General features: G+C 42.6%; 1 protein-coding gene across 2 annotated transcripts in view; it reads left to right on the top strand.

The window, feature by feature from the left end:
- Positions 1-19,195, top strand: part of nup214 (nucleoporin 214) — a 146,038-nt gene that overhangs the window by 5,118 nt on the left and 121,725 nt on the right. For both annotated transcript variants that reach the window (XM_067258008.1, XM_067258007.1), the window contains exons 4-12: positions 380-578; positions 1,255-1,325; positions 1,423-1,486; positions 2,563-2,666; positions 2,784-2,890; positions 3,065-3,131; positions 3,327-3,453; positions 8,810-8,968; positions 16,086-16,548. In XM_067258008.1, coding sequence (XP_067114109.1) covers positions 380-578; positions 1,255-1,325; positions 1,423-1,486; positions 2,563-2,666; positions 2,784-2,890; positions 3,065-3,131; positions 3,327-3,453; positions 8,810-8,968; positions 16,086-16,548 — 1,361 coding nt within the window. The remainder of the gene's footprint in view (positions 1-379; positions 579-1,254; positions 1,326-1,422; positions 1,487-2,562; positions 2,667-2,783; positions 2,891-3,064; positions 3,132-3,326; positions 3,454-8,809; positions 8,969-16,085; positions 16,549-19,195) is intronic.

Raw genomic sequence — 19,195 nt, 5'->3', positions numbered from 1 at the left:
GGGTGTACTCATTTACGCTGAGCACTGTACATTCTTATGGCCGACTTTCTTTCATATAAATAAAATATATTGCCTGACAGAAAAAATAAGTGGTTCAACGGGCGGAAAGAATCCATAATTAATTGACAATTCTTATCAGACCGATGACACAAAAATAAACATCGTTCAATACCGATATGGCTGCCGATATATCGTGCATACCTAATGTATGAAACAAGGTTTACACTTTCTCTTGGCTGTGTGTTATCTCAATTGAAGTCATTGTTAACCATAGTTTGTTAGCTTGTAGGCCTACCTGTAAAAGGATGAAAGAATCCATATCTTTTATTTTATTTGTATACCTGGTCCAAGACCCATGTTTTTTGACACCTCTCTTCAGGCCAGACCCCAAAAGTTACCATTTGCATCATTGAGACCTGCAGCGTGCCTCGGCACTTGTGTCCAGGACCTGAAATGGAACCCTGTGCAGGCGTCAATCCTGGCATCCTGTCTATCTGACGGCAGTATGATGGTGGTAGAGGTGACTGGCAGTGCCACAATTCAGGCCCAGCTCCCCTCTGTTGTGGGCATTACATGCCGTAAGTGACTTCCCTATTTACAGACTCATTATTTGACACTTGTTAGGGTTAGTGGTTTTGTTGGTATTATTAAGAATATTGCAGGGGTTTTTGGTACATTTATTTGGGCCGCTACCCACACGGTTAGCTGTGTTGCTCATTCCACGAACGCACAATCCTTACAAGTTGTACCTCGTTGTAAAGGTGACTAATCAGGCTTTCCAACAATATAAAATACATTGAAGGGATACATTGATATATTGAAGGGGAAGAATCCGGGGGAATAGGGAGTCCGATGGCTGAGCGGTTAGGGAGTCAGGCTTTTAATCAGAAGGTTGTTGGTTCGATTTGGTTTGATGTTGTGTCCTTGGGAAAGGCACTTCACCCTACTTGCCTCGGGGAGAATGTCCCTGTACTTACTGTAAGTCGCGCTGGATAAAAGCGTCTGCTAAATGACTAAATGTAACATGTAAATGTAAGAATAATCGACTGAAATAACGTTTCCGAACTTTTTTTTGGGAGTTTACACATTTTTATATACATCTATCCTACGTCTGCTGTATTTATTTTCATGTATCATTGCCTCTCTGTCGTATACTGTGGTGCTTACATTTTAGTTTAGATTCATAAAATGAATTAAGTTATTGACATTGACCTTTGAGATGTATCCCCTAATGCCATATTCTGTGTCATTTAGTATGTTGGAGTCCCAAAGGAAAGCAAGTAGCTGTGGGAAAAATGAACGCCACCGTCAGCCAGTATACTCCGGTACGTTTCTTCCAACTGAGATACTGCATTATATGGGTCTACACTCACAGTGAAGCAATTATTTGTGTCAGACTTGTATTTTTGCTGTCCCAACCAGACACTGCAGGAAAAGAAAGTCATCCCATGTCCAAGCTTTTACAGCTCTGACAACCCTGTCAAAGGTAAGCTAAGTAGAGAAGACTGTGGAAGAACTGTATACTTCTGCCCATATAGTGTATGTGGTCACCCCCACTAATTACTGAATTCAGATGTTTCAGCTACACCCATTGCTCACATATGCATACAATGCTGTACATAACCATGGAATCTCCATAGACAAACATTGGTACAATCTGTTGTACTAGTAGGAAAGTCATTTTATGAAAAAAGGTAGGAGAAATTGCAACAGAAGCAAACTCAACTGGTTTTGTATCTTCAATATGTCCCGAGTAAGGAAAAAACAAAGCCCCGAAGAATACCATTAGGGGAAAGTTTAGAAAAAGACCAAAATATAGCCTATAGGATAGGCTAAAATAAATTACCTTTAGATATCACCATGAAAATTAATGAGTTGAATACTTACATTAAGACAAACAAAAAATGTATTACAAGTTTTTTTTATTGTTTTGGTAACATGCACAAACGCTGCATAATAATGTATGTGCCTATTTGCATAAATACCACAACATATTTCCTTACCCAGGACACATTGAGGATACAAAATCAGTTGAGTTTTCTGTTGCAATTTGTCCTAGGTTGACCCCCATTTTAGCTTAAAATGACTGGACTATAAAGATCTCAGTGACTTTAAAGGTGGCACTGTCATAGGATGCCACCTTTGCCGAAAGTCAGTTTGAGATTTCTGCCCTATTAGATCTGCTCCGGTCAACTAAGTGCTATAAAAGTGGAAGCATCTAGGAACAGCAAGAGCCCAGCTACAAGAGCCCAGCCCAGCTGTAGACCAACGCAAACTCACAGGGCTGCCTAGTGCTAAAGTGCATTGCGCAATAAAATCGCCTACCATCTGTTAAATCACTCACCAGTGTCCCAACTGTATCCACAAGCATAATGGGATGTCCGAGTTCACATAGGTGTCATTGTCAGGTGTCCACATAGTTTTGGCCATTTTGTATACATATCCATGATAGAATAATTCCTTCATATACTTGGACAGGTATTTTGAGAAAGTGGTACCAACCAAATGGGACCCCTCTACAATAATAACAGATAAATGACAATCTCAACTCTCTTCACTCAGTGCTCGACGTGCTGTGGCTGAGTACGTATATGTTTGCTGTGGCATACGCTGCTGCTGACGGCTCCCCCGAGACCCCCCCAGAATTGGTGGTTGTGTCCCTGCCAGTGAGTAAAGAGTTCTTCTCCGCTCTCATGTTGACCAAAGTGACATGAGTTAGTTTTTTCTGCTAATATTACCAAAATAATTGTTAGTGAATCACAGATGATTTTATTTTTTTACAGAAAAAAGAGGATAAGAGGGAAGAGAGGTACCTCAACTTCAATGACCTGGTGTATGGTACCTGTACCGAGAGGCAGCACCACTACTTTCTTAGCTACATTGAAGACTGGTAAGGCTCACCCACTAGACCAAATATTATTTTGTACTTCTACTATGGATAATTTATTACGGTGTACTTGATTTTAACTTCCTCTGTACAAGGAAAACAAAATGGAACAGTCCTAAAAGTGGGAACTAACCATGTGGTGAGCATGATCAAGGCATAACTGTCTTTCTCTTGTAGGGGCATTGTTTTTGCTGCATCTGCAGCCTCCATTGAAGTCAGCATCATTGCCAAGCAAGAGGATAAGGTGACTTTACACTACATAAATATTGTCTTGTTAAATTCCCATATCATTCAAAACTAGTAACTCTTGTCCAACCACATATCTTGTCCGTGAGAATTCCACGTAATGGCCAATTTGCAGCCAACATGACCAAGAGTGCCACAGAAAACTAATTGGTTGCTCATGTTTGCATGATCGCCATGTCTTTGTCCCCTCAAGACTAATTGGGAACTGTGGCTGCTAGAGGATGCCAGTCGAGGAGAGCTGCCTGTCACCCAGACCAACGACGACACACTGCCTCTGGGTTTAGCCATAGACTACACCAGCCAACAGCAGATACACATCAGTAAGTAGCACTTTACCTCCCTCAATCCCTTCCCCCCTACAGTGAATTTTGGAAAACTGTTCAGTGTCCTTAAAAACAAAACAAACAAAAAAAGCCTACATGTTTACTAGGGGTGGAACGGTACATGTATTCGTACCAAACCGTACGGTACGGGCGTCGTGGTTCGGTGCATGAAATTACACGGAGAATACACAGTATAAAAATAAATAAAACTTGCGTGCAAATTAATTAAGGTAATGCAGAACTACTGTTAGATACTCGTGTTCTTTAGGGACATCTAATCTGTAGCTCTGAAGCTCTGATTGGCGCCGCCGTGAGTCAGAGATAGGCTAACTAGCAGCACTAAGGACGAGTATGGCGAGTGGTGGCGACCCACGAGAGATAGAGGACCCGCCGGCCTTTTTAAGATTGCAAGTTTGGGAAAACTTTGGTTTCCCATGCAGTTACAGTAGTACAGGCGAGAGTGGTGGATAAGACAAGCACTGTGCGTCGGCATTGTGGGCAGTGACGAGCAGTCTGGGTAGGCAAGGTAGGCACTGCCTAACCTGCCAAAATTCAAACGTAAACATTTTTATTAAATAATTTTATTTAATAAACTTGTATTTGTATTTTTGCTGTTTGTTCTTGTGATTTATAGATGCAATGTGTGTTATTCCAATTGTTTAGACATTAGGCGACAAATGTAGCGGTTACGCATAATCAAATACCAAAACATTTGTAGAATAAGCAGTGCTTTTCCTGTCCGTTCGCTGCGGACGACAAGCGAAAAACTCACTTGCGCACTTCGATCCTGTAGGCCTATTCTTCAACATGTACGTTGAAAAGCACAACTGCTGTGCCTTTGCACGTATGCCAGTAATCACCTACGTTACGTATCAAACATGGACCAATTAAAATCGAGATATTACTGGACATTTGCGCAGCTAATGTCATTACACCAGCTACATTGTAAGCGTAATCCCCGCAAAATTCAAGTCAAAATGAAAGCAGCGGTGTCTGCCGATATCACGGAGTTGAGGAATTTCTCCAAGATCGATTTTATTCCAAAAATTTGGTAATTAGGTAATCTGACTTTCATAACTCAGTGCCTAGCCTCTTACTGACATCACCGCACGTCAATGGTTGTGGGGTATGTGAGTGGAAATACATCTAACATGCTAACGCATATAATGCATCTGGCGTGTGATAAATGACTAAGAATATCCGACGCCATCACCTAGGTGTGCCAATCACTGGAACGAGACAAAAAAAAAACTTCTCCTCCCTACAGTGCTTAACCAGCCATTAGATACACATACAAATAGGGCCCAAAAAAATTGTGACGCAATCGGAATTTACGTCATCTTCAATGCGCCTGTGTTCACTCGTAGAGGAACCTGGTTTGTTTTGCTTTTCCGTTGTACCGAACTCGTACCGAACCGTGATGTCTGAACCGCGGTATGAACCGAACCGTGACTTCAGTGTTCCGTTCCACCCCTAATGTTTACTTGCCATGACCCTACAAGGGTAACACATTAGATCTGTGGAAATAGATTTGGTGTGAAATGGTGAAAATGTGTCTATGATATCAACGTTTAGCGTCTCATTTAAATTAAGCATCTTTTTTTTTTCTTGTTTTTAACCTGTAGCACTTTGAGATTTGTAGCTAAATATAAAGTGCATTATAAATATTAATTATTATTATTACTATTATCTTGTCAGGCTAGCTGCAGTACATCCATAGATGCAGTGGCTGCAGCATGATTCCGCAGCCTGTGCTCATAATATTATGTATGCGCTACTACGGTGAATGCAGTGTTTTCTGAGCCTGTGAAAGGAATGATGATTAAGCTGCTTTATTAGTGCTTGTGTTGCAGGCATGCAGTCACATAGGGTTAACAACACTGTTGCTGTTGTTTTAGTCTTGTTTCCCATTTTTCAAGACCCTAACCAGTGGCAATTTAATCAGTGCTTTCTATCTATTGTATTGTAATTGTAATCAAACTCCTTTGTTTCAAGTGAGATATTAAGAGGGGTTTGTATGTGTTTATGTAGCCTACGCATTAAAATGGCCTGAAAACATCAACAATGCCTAAGAATGCTGAGGAGCATACTCTCCTCTTCTCTCTCCTTCTCCCCTCACACCTTCCCTCATCCTCTGTAAGCCCTCACCTCATATTCTCGTTTGTGTCTTTGCAAGTCTCAGGGCCATAGCAGACCACACAGATTAGTTGTCTTACAACTGAAAGTTGTTGATAAACCTAACCCTTTAAATTAGGTTATTGCACATACAAATCATGTTTTTAGTCATTGTCTCTTTCTGCCTTTCTTAATGACCAGGGCCCCGTTCGTCGTAAGAGTTGAAGCTAAGTTAATCAATTGTCCCTTTAGCCCGTTAACATTAGCGAGATGAGTGAGAACAGCAAATATCGGTTCGTCAACGGTTGATCCGCATCCAAATCATGTGGTTAATTTCAATCAGGCTAAACTTATCAGGGAAATTGCACGTGCACGTCCTACTTCAAAAGGCAGGAAAGGTCGATCACCAAAACCGTGATTTTTTTAACGGTATGATGGCGGAAAAGACGAAAGAGAGAGCGGTGATAGGCTATTGTTGCCATCCGAGCAAACTATTATAATGAGTCTCTAAGAAGACAATAAGCATATTATCATGGCTAAGTCAAACACCGCCACCGCTGCCAGAGCAAAACAAGCAGCTTGGGAAACAATTGCAGATAAGCTAAATGCGAAAGTTTTGGGGAAATGTATAGGCTCATCTTAAGTGCCTCATTACCCCAATCAATCAGATCACATTTCTTTAATTGTGCCTGCTGGTATAGGCTTAATGGAAATTAATAATCGAATGAGATCTTGCTAGCGAAAATAATGATCTCAACTCTTTCAGAATAAGTAGGCTAAATAAAAACAAGGCCAAGGAGTATCTAATTGATACGAATTCATAGACAATTATGAGGATATATGTAAGCTACTGCGCTTATATCATGTACTATATATGTGTATATGCATGTAGGCATATGTGTAAATCCCTCTTTGATGTCATTGACTGGGACATGGCCAGGGAATATGATGAATTGATTCATCAGCTGGTTAAGCGCCAAGTACACTTTTCTTACAGCAACGCATGCTGCGGCTTTGCCAATGTTTTCTGCATCGCCTATACTGTATAAAAATGTAGCCTATAGCCTACCTGACGCAAAAAAACTCAAGGCTATGCAGTCTGAAGCACAGTTAAAGTTTCAAGTAGCTTTATTGTCAATTCTTCACATGTCAAGACATAAAAAGGAATCGATATGACGTTTCCCACTCTCCCACAGTGAAACATATAAAAAGCACAGGCACAACAGATAAGACAAGACATTTCGTAAAACATAGCGTTACATATTCACATACAGCAGCATAAGCTCATAATAAAGCATAAAGCTTGCTGCGGCGTGTGATATATTTGCAATGTACGGCCCGAGAAGGTCTTGCAAATAAATGAGTCCTTGTCGGCTGAATTGATATCGCTCAAACAAGAACTCATCCGTGTGAAATAAAGGATCTTGGCAATCGCGAAGAACTCTATTGGTATGGAAAGCTAATCGAACTAAAATATAGCTCCTTGGTCAACTGGGTCTCTCAAAAAGGGAGCTGCCATGTTATTTTCCGGGGGTGTGGCAAGCTTATCCAGCTACACTTACGTTAGCCTGCTCTGGAGCAGGTTAGTGCTAATTGATATGTTACTATGGTGATTTATCGAAAGTTGCTTCCACGAACCAAAAAGAGGGGCGTTTTTTATCTTAGCCTGAAAATTAGCTCGCTAAACCGCTTAGCGAGCTACGACGAATACCACCCTGGTGTCTAGCTTTCTGTCATGTGTAGGTTTTTGTGCAAGCACGTGTGATTTTGTTCCTTCTGTGTACATGAATGCACACTTAGGCACGCATCATGTTGTTTAATTGTAATTTGTTTAACTACATGCTCTTTTGGTTCTACCCATTGGCACTTATTTGCTTTTCACAATGTATGCTTCATGTTTTGGCTACCCGCAATGTTGTTCTCGTTGTTTATGATCATTGACCTATGCACTTTTTGTAAAGCTCTCTCTTGTAAGTTGCTTTGGATAAAAGCGTCTGCTAAATGAACAAATGTAAATGTAGCAAAAGAAACTAACCCTATTCTATGCGATTATTAGGTCATTTGTGGACGAGCAACATCAGTATGTTGCAAGTCAAAACAAAACTAGCTAGCATAACACAGCTAGCACAGTATATTCAAGTAAGTAAATACTAATTGACTATTACTTATTTCTGGGGAAAAAAATAGGCCAGGTCTAGAACTAGTCTCCCTAACGGCGATCTCTCCCGTTTCCAGATTCCAGAACATATGACAGAGCAATTATTATCTGTTAACATTAATAGTAAGCACGCTGACAATCATATATAATTTACATTTATTCATTTAGCAGACGCTCTTATCCAGAGCAACTTACAGTAAGTACAGTGACATTCCCCCGAGGCAAGTAAGGTGAAGTGCCTTGCCCAAGGACACAACGTAATTTTTAACGGCGGGGAATCGAACCGGCAACCTTCTGATTACTAGCCCGATTCCCTAACCGCTCAGCCACCTGACCCACCATGCATAATTCAGTACATTATAAAGTAGCAAAAAATTTACTAGCTAGCCTAGTTAATGTTACTGCTCAAATCTGTTAGCTAGTGATAGCTAGCTAGCTACTGATAGCTAGCAGCATTTACTGTGAGTTAAATCAACCATACCTTCGTAATTGTCAATGTAGATCGAAACAAACAATTTGAACCCCTTTTCCCTCTTGCTTGAAGGACAGCGACATAGAATCCTATGTTCACTGCTAATTGTCATTTTGGAATCATCACCCCAAACTAAAAAACGGCATTTTGTGTAAGAGAACTAGTGTAACTGCTCTGGATAAGAGCGTCTGCTAAATGTAAACTGCTAGCTTCCGGACCTGGCTTATGCAATATGCAGAAGTACTGCGATCATTAAGTGGATTCCCTGCACCACATGGAGCCACGCGCGAGGAGCGACTAGGTAAATTTATGCAAATAGTCGCTGCCAGAGGATCTAGTGTACTCATCGACAGGCGATCAGGTGTAAATAACAAGGGAAATGTTGTGCAAACATATGACACAAATTAATTTAACGCCCGTTTTTTTGAATATATGAATATCAGTCTTTTAGGGGGGCGGGAGGTTGTTTTTTGTGGGGGGTGGGCTACCCCTCCTAAACAATGGTAGGGGAAACACTGTGAGAGTGAGTGCCTAACTGCATATGAGATGCTTAATCTCCACAACCCATATCTGACCAAATTTCTTCTTCCTTGTTTGTGCCTCTCCAGCGGATGAGAAAACTCTGCCCCCTGTGCCCACCCTGCTGATACTTTCCACGGATGGGGTTTTGTGCCCCTTCGCCCTGCTCAACCTCAACCCAGGCGCCAAGCAACTTGTCACAGCTCCTGTCAGCCTGGTCCTGGAGGGGGAAAGGGCCCTCCCCGCAGGTGTGGATGGGCACCACAGCCCTTTTTCACATACACTGATCAGACATAACATTATGACTACTGACAGGTGAAGTGAATAATGCTGATAATCTTGTTATCATGGCACCTGTCAGTGGGTGGGATATATAAGGCATGAAAGTTAACATTTTGTCCTCAAAGTTGATAGAAGCAGTGAAAATGGGCAAGCATAAGGATTTGAGTGACGTTGACAAGGGACAAATTCTGATGGCTTGACAATTGGGTCAGAGCATCTCCAAAACTGCAGTTCTTGTGGGGTGTTCCCACTGCAGTGGTCAGAAAAGTGGTCCAAGGATGGAAAAGCGGTGAACCAGCGACAGGGTCCTGGGCAACCAAGGCTCATTGATGCACGTGGGAAGCAAAGGCTGGCCAATGTGGTCCGATCCAACAGACAAGCTACTGTAGCTCAAATTGCAGAAAAAGTTTATGCTGGTTCTGATAGAAAGTTGTCAGAACACACAGTGAATTGCAGTTTGTTGCATATGGGGCTGTGTAGCCGCAGACCAGTCAGGGTGCCCATACTGACCCCTGTCCACTGCCGAAATTGCCTTTATGGGCACGTTGGCATCAGAAATGGACCACGGAGCAGTGGAAGAAGGTGGCCTGGTCTGATGAATCATGTTTTCTTTACACCATGTGGATGGCTGGGTATGTGTGTGTCGCTTACCTGGGGAACATTTGGTGCCAGTATGCACTATGGCAAGCTGGTGGAGGCAGTGTGTTGCTTTGGGCAATGTTCTGCTGGGAAACCTTGGGTCCTGCCATTCATGTGGGTGTTACTTTGACATGTACCACCTAAGCATTGTTGCAGAACAGTTTTATATACATCTATTAGGGCTGCAACAACAAATCAATAACATTGATAACATTCGATTATTAAAAGAGTTGGCAACTCATTTCATTATCGATTTGTTGTGTTGCGCGACTATTACGCCACTCAATAAGTCCCAGAGATGTTTGAGTATAATAAAACATTTGAGAGTTGAGCGCAAAGCAGAGTAAAAAATAAATAAAAGCAAAAAATAATTAAAAAAACAGAGGAGTGGAGGTAGAGGAAAGACCATCGGAGAGACCCGTAACGTTGTCTGAAACACATGGGGGAGGCAGATGAATCAGTACGACCTAAGTCATCCAAGGTGTGGGAGCATTTCACACAAAATGTAATCGCTTTTGCGACATGGCATGGCACGGGAGCACCACAATGATGATTCAGCACCTAAAACGTAAACATGTTGGTGTCCTTGATGAGGAGGAAGGGAGTTCAACAGCAGGGTAAGTTACTACAGAATCCTACTTTTGTTCCGTTTTGAAGTGAGGAACGGAACGTCCCTCCGGTAGCTCTTCTCGTGCTGGTCTTTACTCGTTATCCAGCTTAACAAGCATGACAAGTTAGCTCGTTATTAACAGTAGTAAAATAGAGGTGGTATAGTTTGCAAGACTAAAGACACATTTTTATTCACTCGCCTTTTTTGGCCCATTAATTTTCCAATCTGTTGTCATGTATTCAGTGCTTTGTCCCATATTGGTTATTGTTGACAGATATATTTGTGTGTCATACTTTTTAAAGTTATTTTATAGCACTTGGTCATCTTAAGCTGTTTTAAATGTGGTGTATAAATGAACTTAACTTGCACTTACTACAATGATGGAAATAATTTAATGAAGAAGCTTCGAGTGTTTGTGTGTACCTTCGACATGGACTGCGGCTGCATGAAACGACCGGCGAGAGTAGCCGCTTGAAGTCGGGGAGGAGTTAAAAACGGCTCTGTGAAGTCGGACATTCCAGCTTCTCATGGTTTGCTGCGTTGACGTCAGTCATGGCCGATCAAGCGCTGTTTGCTTACTTTACTTTATTTATAATTAAACTTAGTCCGTTAGTGAAGAGGCGGACTAAAACCCTTTCTTAAACTAATTTTGTATTCAATTAACCCTTGTGCTGCCTTCGGGTCACATGACCCAAAGGTTCATAATGAACCATCGTTGTGTTTACCCAATACAAAAACAAATAAAAATAATTTTCTTTTAACCATTCCAATGTGGGGGGTCTGAGACAGCCCGACAGTTAAAAGAAAATGCTTCACTTTGTTTTTGTATGAGGTAAATTTGTCGCAATACGACGGTGGGTCACAATGACTGATGGGTCAGAATGACCCGAAGATAACACAAGGGTTAAACTGTTTGGTCCGGATTTGAGCTTTGGCGAAACTGAAGGTGTCAGAATAATTACAAAAGTCTGGCCAATCATGAAATAGCTGTGTCGTCATTAGAACCCGTGCAGTTGCTCTTGAGAAAATGCGCTTAGCTACACAGCCGGCAGTTCTCGAATCGATCTCACGGTACTTTGAGGGCTACGTCACAGTGACCTAGCCTTGACGCCGTCTCACGTCGGACAAAAAGTCTAACCAGAATTCACTGTTTCAAGTCAAGCCGCCTGCTGCGGCGCTGCATGAAGTTAGTCCATGTCGAACGCACCTAACATTGCAATCGCCTGGCTTTGATGAGGGGGCGGAGAACTCGCATCAGCTGTGTGCTTGGCCATCAAGTGGTGTTTCAGACTGGACGTGCTGCGATGATAGCTCAGTTCACAACGACAAAACACACAGATCACTTTGGTCTTGTCAATGGAACCATTTGGCAACTTTATTGGCATCCATTTCGGTGTCTCGCGCTCGTCATCCACTTAAAACGTAACATTGAACTACTACTCTTTAGCCGGCTCGCAAGCCCAAACACGTGTGTGCGGCGTGCCTGTTTTGTTTCCGGTCAAGCTAGATCTGGGGCCCGTTCTCCGTACGTCGCTTATTACATCCGAGATCAAATGACACATCCAAGATGACATCATCTTGCTTATCATGATCTGGCTAATTCGGTTCTTCGAACATACTTGTTGTTTATGATTTCTATAGCTGGATTGAGTTATACGTTGGTCTAAAATATGGGGTATGTATCGATAGAAACCTTGATCAGCAACGCTGCTATTGGCTGCTCACATAAGTCTATGGCTTATCAGAACGCCAGGGAAGACCTCAAAGTCTGCAAAATCCAAGAAAGAGGGCTGGCAAAAAGTAACAGACCAAATTAAATGTAGAGGAATGATGCGTTGTATCGCTTATTACAGTAAGCTAGGCCTATGTTTTATTTTATTTTCATACTTTAATCTTTTCATTTATCATCTTTAATGTCATATGATGTGGTTTCAACAAATGTATTATGTAAATGACACCCTCACAAAAAAACGATAGGCTATCCTCTCAAAAAGTATAGGCTAGCATAATATCGCGCTGTGCTTAAGGAGCCTATCACGCAATGAGCAATTAATTTGGTTTCATGTTAAATTCTGCTAATTATTCTTGCACCTTCTGCAACAGGTTCCTGTAGTAAAAATGGACAAGACATGTCTGTGACAGACTTCCTGTATCACCTCTGCTTGTAAAGCCTCAATCTAATCATTACGGACCTGTTGCTATGACAGCAAGTCCAGGATGAACTTCGAAGAACCGAACAATCCAAGATAATGACAAATCGTCAACAATCAAATCCAGCTAACTGAGTTAGCGACGTATGGAGAACGGGCCCCTGGTGTGGTGGTGTTGTTTTTCTAACGTCAGTAGTTATTACAACAGCATGTAAAGAAAACTAATGGGAAATGCATCATGTACACCACAGAAAGCCGCTGTCTTGACGGATAGTATCCTCAACATGCTTGCCACTGACATGAGGCCTCTGTCGATGGTTGAAGATGACGGCTTCACTAAAAGGATCCACACCTTGAACCCTGGTTACACTCTGCCCTCCAGGACCCACTTCACAAAGCTCATGAAGAGAGCTCTGCTCCTCTGCTCTTCTCCCTGTACACCAACAGTTGCACCTCCAGTCATCCGTCCGTCAAACTCCTGAAGTTTGCGGACGACACCACGGCGGACGATTGGGCTCATCTCTGGTGGAGACGAGTCTGATTATAGGTGGGAAGCGGCCAACCTGGTGACCTGGTGCAGCCAGAACAACTTAGAGCTCAATGCTCTTAAGACAGTGGAGATGGTTGTGGACTTCAGGAGGAACACAGCCCCACTCACCCCCATCACCCTGTGTGACTCCCCAGTCAACACTGTGGAGTCCTTCCGCTTCCTGGGCACTATCCTCTCCCAGGACCTCAAGTGGGAACTGAACATCAGCTCCCTCATCAAGAAAGCACAACAGAGGATGTACTTCCTTCGGCAGCTGAAGAAGTTCAACCTGACAAAGACAATGATGGTGCACTTCTACTCAGCCATCATTGAGTCCATCCTCACCTCCTCCATCACCGTCTGGTACGCTGCTGCCACTGCCAAGGACAAGAGCAGACTGCAGCGTATCATCCGTACTGCTGAGAAGGTGATTGGCTGCAATCTGCCTACCCTCGAGGACCTGCACACCTCGAGGACCCTGAGGCGAGCGAGGAAGATTGTGGCCGACTCCTCCCACCCTGGACACTCCCTGTTTCAGTCACTCCCCTCCGGCAGAAGGCTGCGGTCTATCAGGACCAATACCTCACGCCACAAAAACAGTTTCTTCCCTTCCGCTGTTGGCCTCTTCAACAAGGCCAAGGGACCACACTGACTCAAATGACTTATTGCTTAAAACACTCTGCTTTTGCACTGCACCACAACATGGTATCTTGTACATTTGTATTTTTTGTAATATTTGTATTTTTGTATTTTTATATTGTAATTTACGGCAACTTATATTTATCCCACTTAGTACTGCTAGTTTATGTACCCTTAGTATAGTTAGTCCACATATTAAAATTTTAGGTATATGTTTATTGTATGCACCTTCCTGCCAAAGCAAATTCCTTGTCTGTGCAAACTTTCATGGCGAATAAATCCCTTTCTGATTCTGATTTCTGATTCTGAAGAGAAAATATGAAGACATTCAAGGAAGTGAAGACTGCAATAACACCAACTACAGCAAACTTGCTCTCACCATTGAGGTATGGACAAGTGTAGCAACTGAAGCCTACCTTGGTGTTACATGCCACTCCATCACAGATTAGAGTGGTTGGAGCAGGTAGTGGCCAGATTTGAAGTTCCTCCTAGCAACATCATTGCCATAGTCCTTGACAATGGTGTTAATATTGTGGCTGCAGCAAATATCCTGGAGGAGAAGCATGGGTGGTCTTCTGTCTGTTTCACTGGCCATACTTTGCAACTTGTGATCAATGCTGTGTTAAAGCATCCAAGCATTGAAAAAGCTGTCTGGGCTGCAAGAAAATTAAGAAAAGCGAGCTAGCCAGCAGTAAGCTCAGAGAAAAACAACAACAAATGGCCACACCTGAGCACAGCCTTGTTCAAGACATAAGCACAAGGTGAAATAGCACATTCTATATGATAAGCCGAATGCTTGAGCAAAGGTGGCCTGTAACAGCAACACTGTCCGACAGCTCTGTCACACAGAGGCAAAAGGTACCTGGATCTGAAACCAGACCAGTGGAGCCTGCTGGAAGAGCTTTCAACAGTCCTCAAGCCTTTTGAATGCGTCGCTGTGTTCATGAGTGGACAGAAATATGCAACAATATCTGCAATACCTCCACTTGTGAAGGGGCTGTTGAAGTCCACCCAGAGTGCGGCCTACGAGTCAGCCCTGCTGCGGGCTTTCCAGCTCACTGCTGTGCAGCAGTTGCAGGAGAAATGGAAAAGGGATACTGCTTTCTCAGAGCACCAAACACAGTGATTCTTGCGATGGTCCTTGACCCAAGATTTAGGAAACTGAAGTTTCTTTCACCTGATGAAGTCGTACATGTTCAAACTAATGTGCAAACAATGGCACTTGAAGAGAGAAGGAAGATGGATGTGCGGCAGCATGGCAGTTGCAGTGTTACTTCCACCGATACTACAGCTACTGAATCAACACCTCTAGCCACTGTACTTGACTCACTCCTTGGTTCTGATGGTGAAGAAGAGGATAAAGTAGGCAAAGCTGAGGATGTTCACACCCAAGTGAGGAACGTAGTCCTCACATACTAGTGGAGAAAAGAGCCTTGCCAAGGAAGAAAACCCATTACTGTGGTGGAAGGCTAACAATGACAGATATCCCATGTTGGCCAGGCTAGCCAAGTCTTACTCATGTATCCCTACCACCTCAACACCATCTGAGCGGCTGTTATCCGCAGCAGGAAACATAGCCTCCAAGAAAAGAGCGAGGCTGAGCCAGGAGCATGTGGACATGCTCACATTTTTGCAAAGTGTCAACAAAGGGAGTGAGAGAGAGAGTTTGAGTGTGTGCGTCTGTGTAGTGTAGAGAACAAGTTCTGACGTTCAAACAAATCGTGTTAAGTTTTCTGATTTGTATTTTTTTATAAATGATTTATTGTTCCGACAGCTCAGGTCCCTTTAAACAAAAAGATTCCTCTTTGTGAGCTTTATCTAAAAAATAATCTCTCTCTCTCTCTCTCTCTCTCTCTCTCTCTCTCTCTGCGCCTCTCTCTCTCTCTCTCTGCGCCTCTCTCTGCCTCTACCTCTCTGCCCCTCTGCCTCTACCTCTCTGCCCCTCTGCCTCTGCCTCTCTCTCTGCCTCTGCGCACCATGCATTATTTTAATGTGATCCTTAAATTCAGGCTTGTCACATTACGTAACTTTGTTCTGATCAGAACTGGGTGTGCAGACACATTTGCTCCATCTTGAAATTGTAAAACCTAGAAATGTTTACCGTGACCAACGGTTGCTACGTTACAAGAAACAAGAAACCAATCCGATTGGCCAACGCTAGCGTTTTCACGCTCCTCATTTACTAAAGTTGAGAAAATCCAACTTGCAACGCTCCGCCTTCCCACAATGCCCTACACGAGCGTCAACGCCCTGTTTCATTGAAAATGAATTGGAATCCGACGCCCCGCGCTGCCCGCTCTGCTGTAGTGGACACGCACTGTATGGTCCGTTCTGCACTAATGATTGGACGTTATTTGGACCGAATGCAATATTTGGACGGGCTACTTGTCTGTCTTTAATTTGTGTTATTACCAGACTATACAAATGGCTGTAGTTTCCATAACAGTGGTCTGTTTTTAAGCAGTCCTAAGATTTTTATCACAGCACTTATCATTGTCCTTTTCTTTGTGTTTCAGTTTCCGTCGCTGCCCTGCCCACCATCAAGCCCAGCCCTGGCCTCCCTCCAGCCACCATAGCATCCCGCCCTTCCTCAGCTGCTATGGCCACACCTTCCCCATCCACCGTCTCGTCCCTTGCCCCCACCTCCTCATCCTTCTCCCTTCCCTTCTCCTCTTCCTCCTCCGTGGCTACCTCCTCCTCTGCCTTCTCCTTTGGGGGGTCGGTCCCAGCCTTTGGCTTGGCCACAGGCTCCACTGTTCCCTCTGGCTTCTCTTTTGCCACTAAGCTCCCCTCTGACATCTCGTCAGCCTCCGCCTTCTCATTCAGTGCCCCCTTGGTAAAGCCGCAAATGGAAGCGGCCCCACCTCCGGCCTCAGTCGCCCCCACCCCCCAGTGCTACGCAACCGCGTCTCCCATGATTGTTCAAAGGGGCACGTCTGAGCCTGCCACCCCAGTGGTCAAGCTCAATCTCAATGACAGGTGAGGGAGATGATGATTAACCCTGATAATAGAACCCGTGGTAGCTCTAGATTTTGTGTTTTTGCTCTGTAGAATGAGCTTGGTAGCTGTGGAATCAAATAATACTTTGGTAATGTCATGCTAATAAAGCTCTCAATCTGAATACAATTTAAATAGAACGTAATTGCTTGTGGTATTCCTTGACGGTATGAATGGTATAGAAATATACCAGTCTGACTTTGGCCTACAATTTGAATATACCGTGCTAAAACAGGTAGAGCCTCCAAGAAATACAATTTCACAACCCAATTCACACCAGGCATGGAATATAATTACTAGGGGTCGGAATCTTTTGGTACCTCACGATTTGATTCCAATCGATTCTTGGGGTCACAAATCGAATAAAAAAAAATTTTTTGCGAAAAAGAATTTTTTATTAAAAAAATTATTTAAAGGAGCGATTGATTGCAAAACCGATTTTACCTTGTCATAGTTGAAAATGTACAGTTTGGTGTATAAAATAGACATACAGTGAACCTCAAAGTCCATTGAAACCTCTTTCCTAGCAAAATTTGACTTCTCGCTACTATTTTGAAACTGCAACTTGCAAACGCTAGCTTTTGAAACAGTGCAACTTGTGACGTCACTAGTTTCAGCATCAACTTTGTCACGCCCAAAATGTACATTTACCAGCCCTCTGGTTTTCTGGTCCAGGAACATAAACGGAGGTCGCGTAGATCTCCGACCCTTTTTTTAGCTAGCTGCGCGCTGCTCTGTACTTCCACAGGAATTACAAATAAGAAAGTTAATAAGTTTTCAAGATATTGAAAATGGAGCGCCGTAAATGCAGTGTTCCAGGCTGTACTGGCAATCCTGACACTTTTCACCATCTTCCCAAAGAACAAGATACTAGGCAGGCATGGCTGATGTTTATCTAGGGGAATATCCCTATTTATTAACGCTGATTTGCAAGGAATGCAAGAACAGCTAGATAGCAAAAACACCTAGACTGTAGGCATGTAAACTAGTTCAGCTTGCTAACGCAAGAGCATAGGTAGAATGTGTGATGATTTAGCCTAGTTTATTGGCAATGGGGCTAACGTTATTTCATGTTCCTGACTGTGTTTCATTCAAATAAATAACCTGTGTTGTCATGTAAATCTACAATTCAAGATGCATGTTTGTCAAGATCTATTTTTCAACAGATAGCTAGAGCTAACTGAAGCTGAGTTGAATCACGATAGTTTGTTTGCTAATCTGTAGTGCTTACGTTACCCACCTAAGTCGATCCTGTTTGCTTCGACAACAGAAGTGGAAACAACTAATGTAATCATTTCAAATGATATCTAGTCAATCTGTTGAAAACAGTGTTGTGTAGACACAATAGATTTATTTGTTAGTTTTTATTTCAAGTCTCCACCTTCGTTGTTTCAGTGAGTGCTGTTGGCCGTGTTGAGTCTTTGCTCCACAGCTTCACTCGTTGTAAACCAACCAATCAGTGCGCAGCTCATCTATATATTCATGAGCATACCTTAAAAGGAGAAAATCTAGCGTTTTTTCCTGGGAAAATTTCACTGGAGGTATCAGGGGGCATAGAACAGCACCCGGGCCATTTTCAGCCCAACCAATGTTACATACCCTATTCGGAGACCTTAAGGAACAGTGTGAAATACCCCAAAAACCCAGTCAATCACCCCTTAAAAAAAAAACTAAAAAACATTTGTAAATCGCTGGAAGACTGAATTGCGATTAGAATGTGAATAGATTTTCTTCCCCCACCCCTAATAATTACCGTACGGAACTTTAATATAGCAAGCAATCTTCCGCATCCTCATAACCAATATTGCACAGATACAGTAGAGCATTGTTTTTGGGCTTTATTGTTTGGATATATATGACGACTTCCAATGTTTACAGAGACTTAAATGTCAAAAATGCATTATGGAATAGTGTAGCCAAAGATTGCCAGGTTGGTTAGAATTGTGAAATGTTTATTGTAGAACATAGTTGAGTCTTTGGCGATAGTAATTTGTAACTTGATTAGGAGGGAGGATGGGATCGTACTTTGTACAGACAAACACAGCTTCATACGAAACATTACAGCTAGTACCACCGTGCTTGCATAAGTAGCCATGGGAAAAACTAGCTGCATCATGATGCAAATCAAATCACGCATGACGTGCCCACAACTCAACTTGAAGGTTAGGTAAACAAGAACATATGATGAGCATTTAGTGATCCTATCATTTTGTTTAATTATATTGAGTGGCTTCTTCAACTTTTGTAATATGCAAGAAAATGAAAACTGTTAAAGTTTCGGTTTCCAGCGGTCAATACGTCCCTTTTCATTGGACCGTGTCACATATTGAACTAAGTTTTCTTGTGATCCTATAAACGTACTGTTGAAAGCTAAATATTGGCTCTTCTTCCATGGCAAAGCACTGCAAAAGTAGGAAAAATTTTACTCATGCAACACCCCATCCAAATCCGTCGTGCGGTAGAGTAGCCGCAGTGGTGCGGCTTGCATTCTATTGAAATGAATGGACTAAAAATTAAGAAAAACTATATTGAGATATACAGTTACCGTTTGTGCTTCAAATTTTTCCATGATATACATTTTAGGCTATACCGTCCAACCATAATGTGAATTGTCTCTTTTTAAAGTGTT

Source organism: Osmerus mordax, chromosome 20, assembly GCF_038355195.1.
Source record: "Osmerus mordax isolate fOsmMor3 chromosome 20, fOsmMor3.pri, whole genome shotgun sequence".
NCBI lineage: Eukaryota > Metazoa > Chordata > Actinopteri > Osmeriformes > Osmeridae > Osmerus > Osmerus mordax.
The sequence above is the reverse complement of the archived record's forward strand: the minus strand, read 5'-3'. Positions and strand labels throughout refer to the sequence as shown.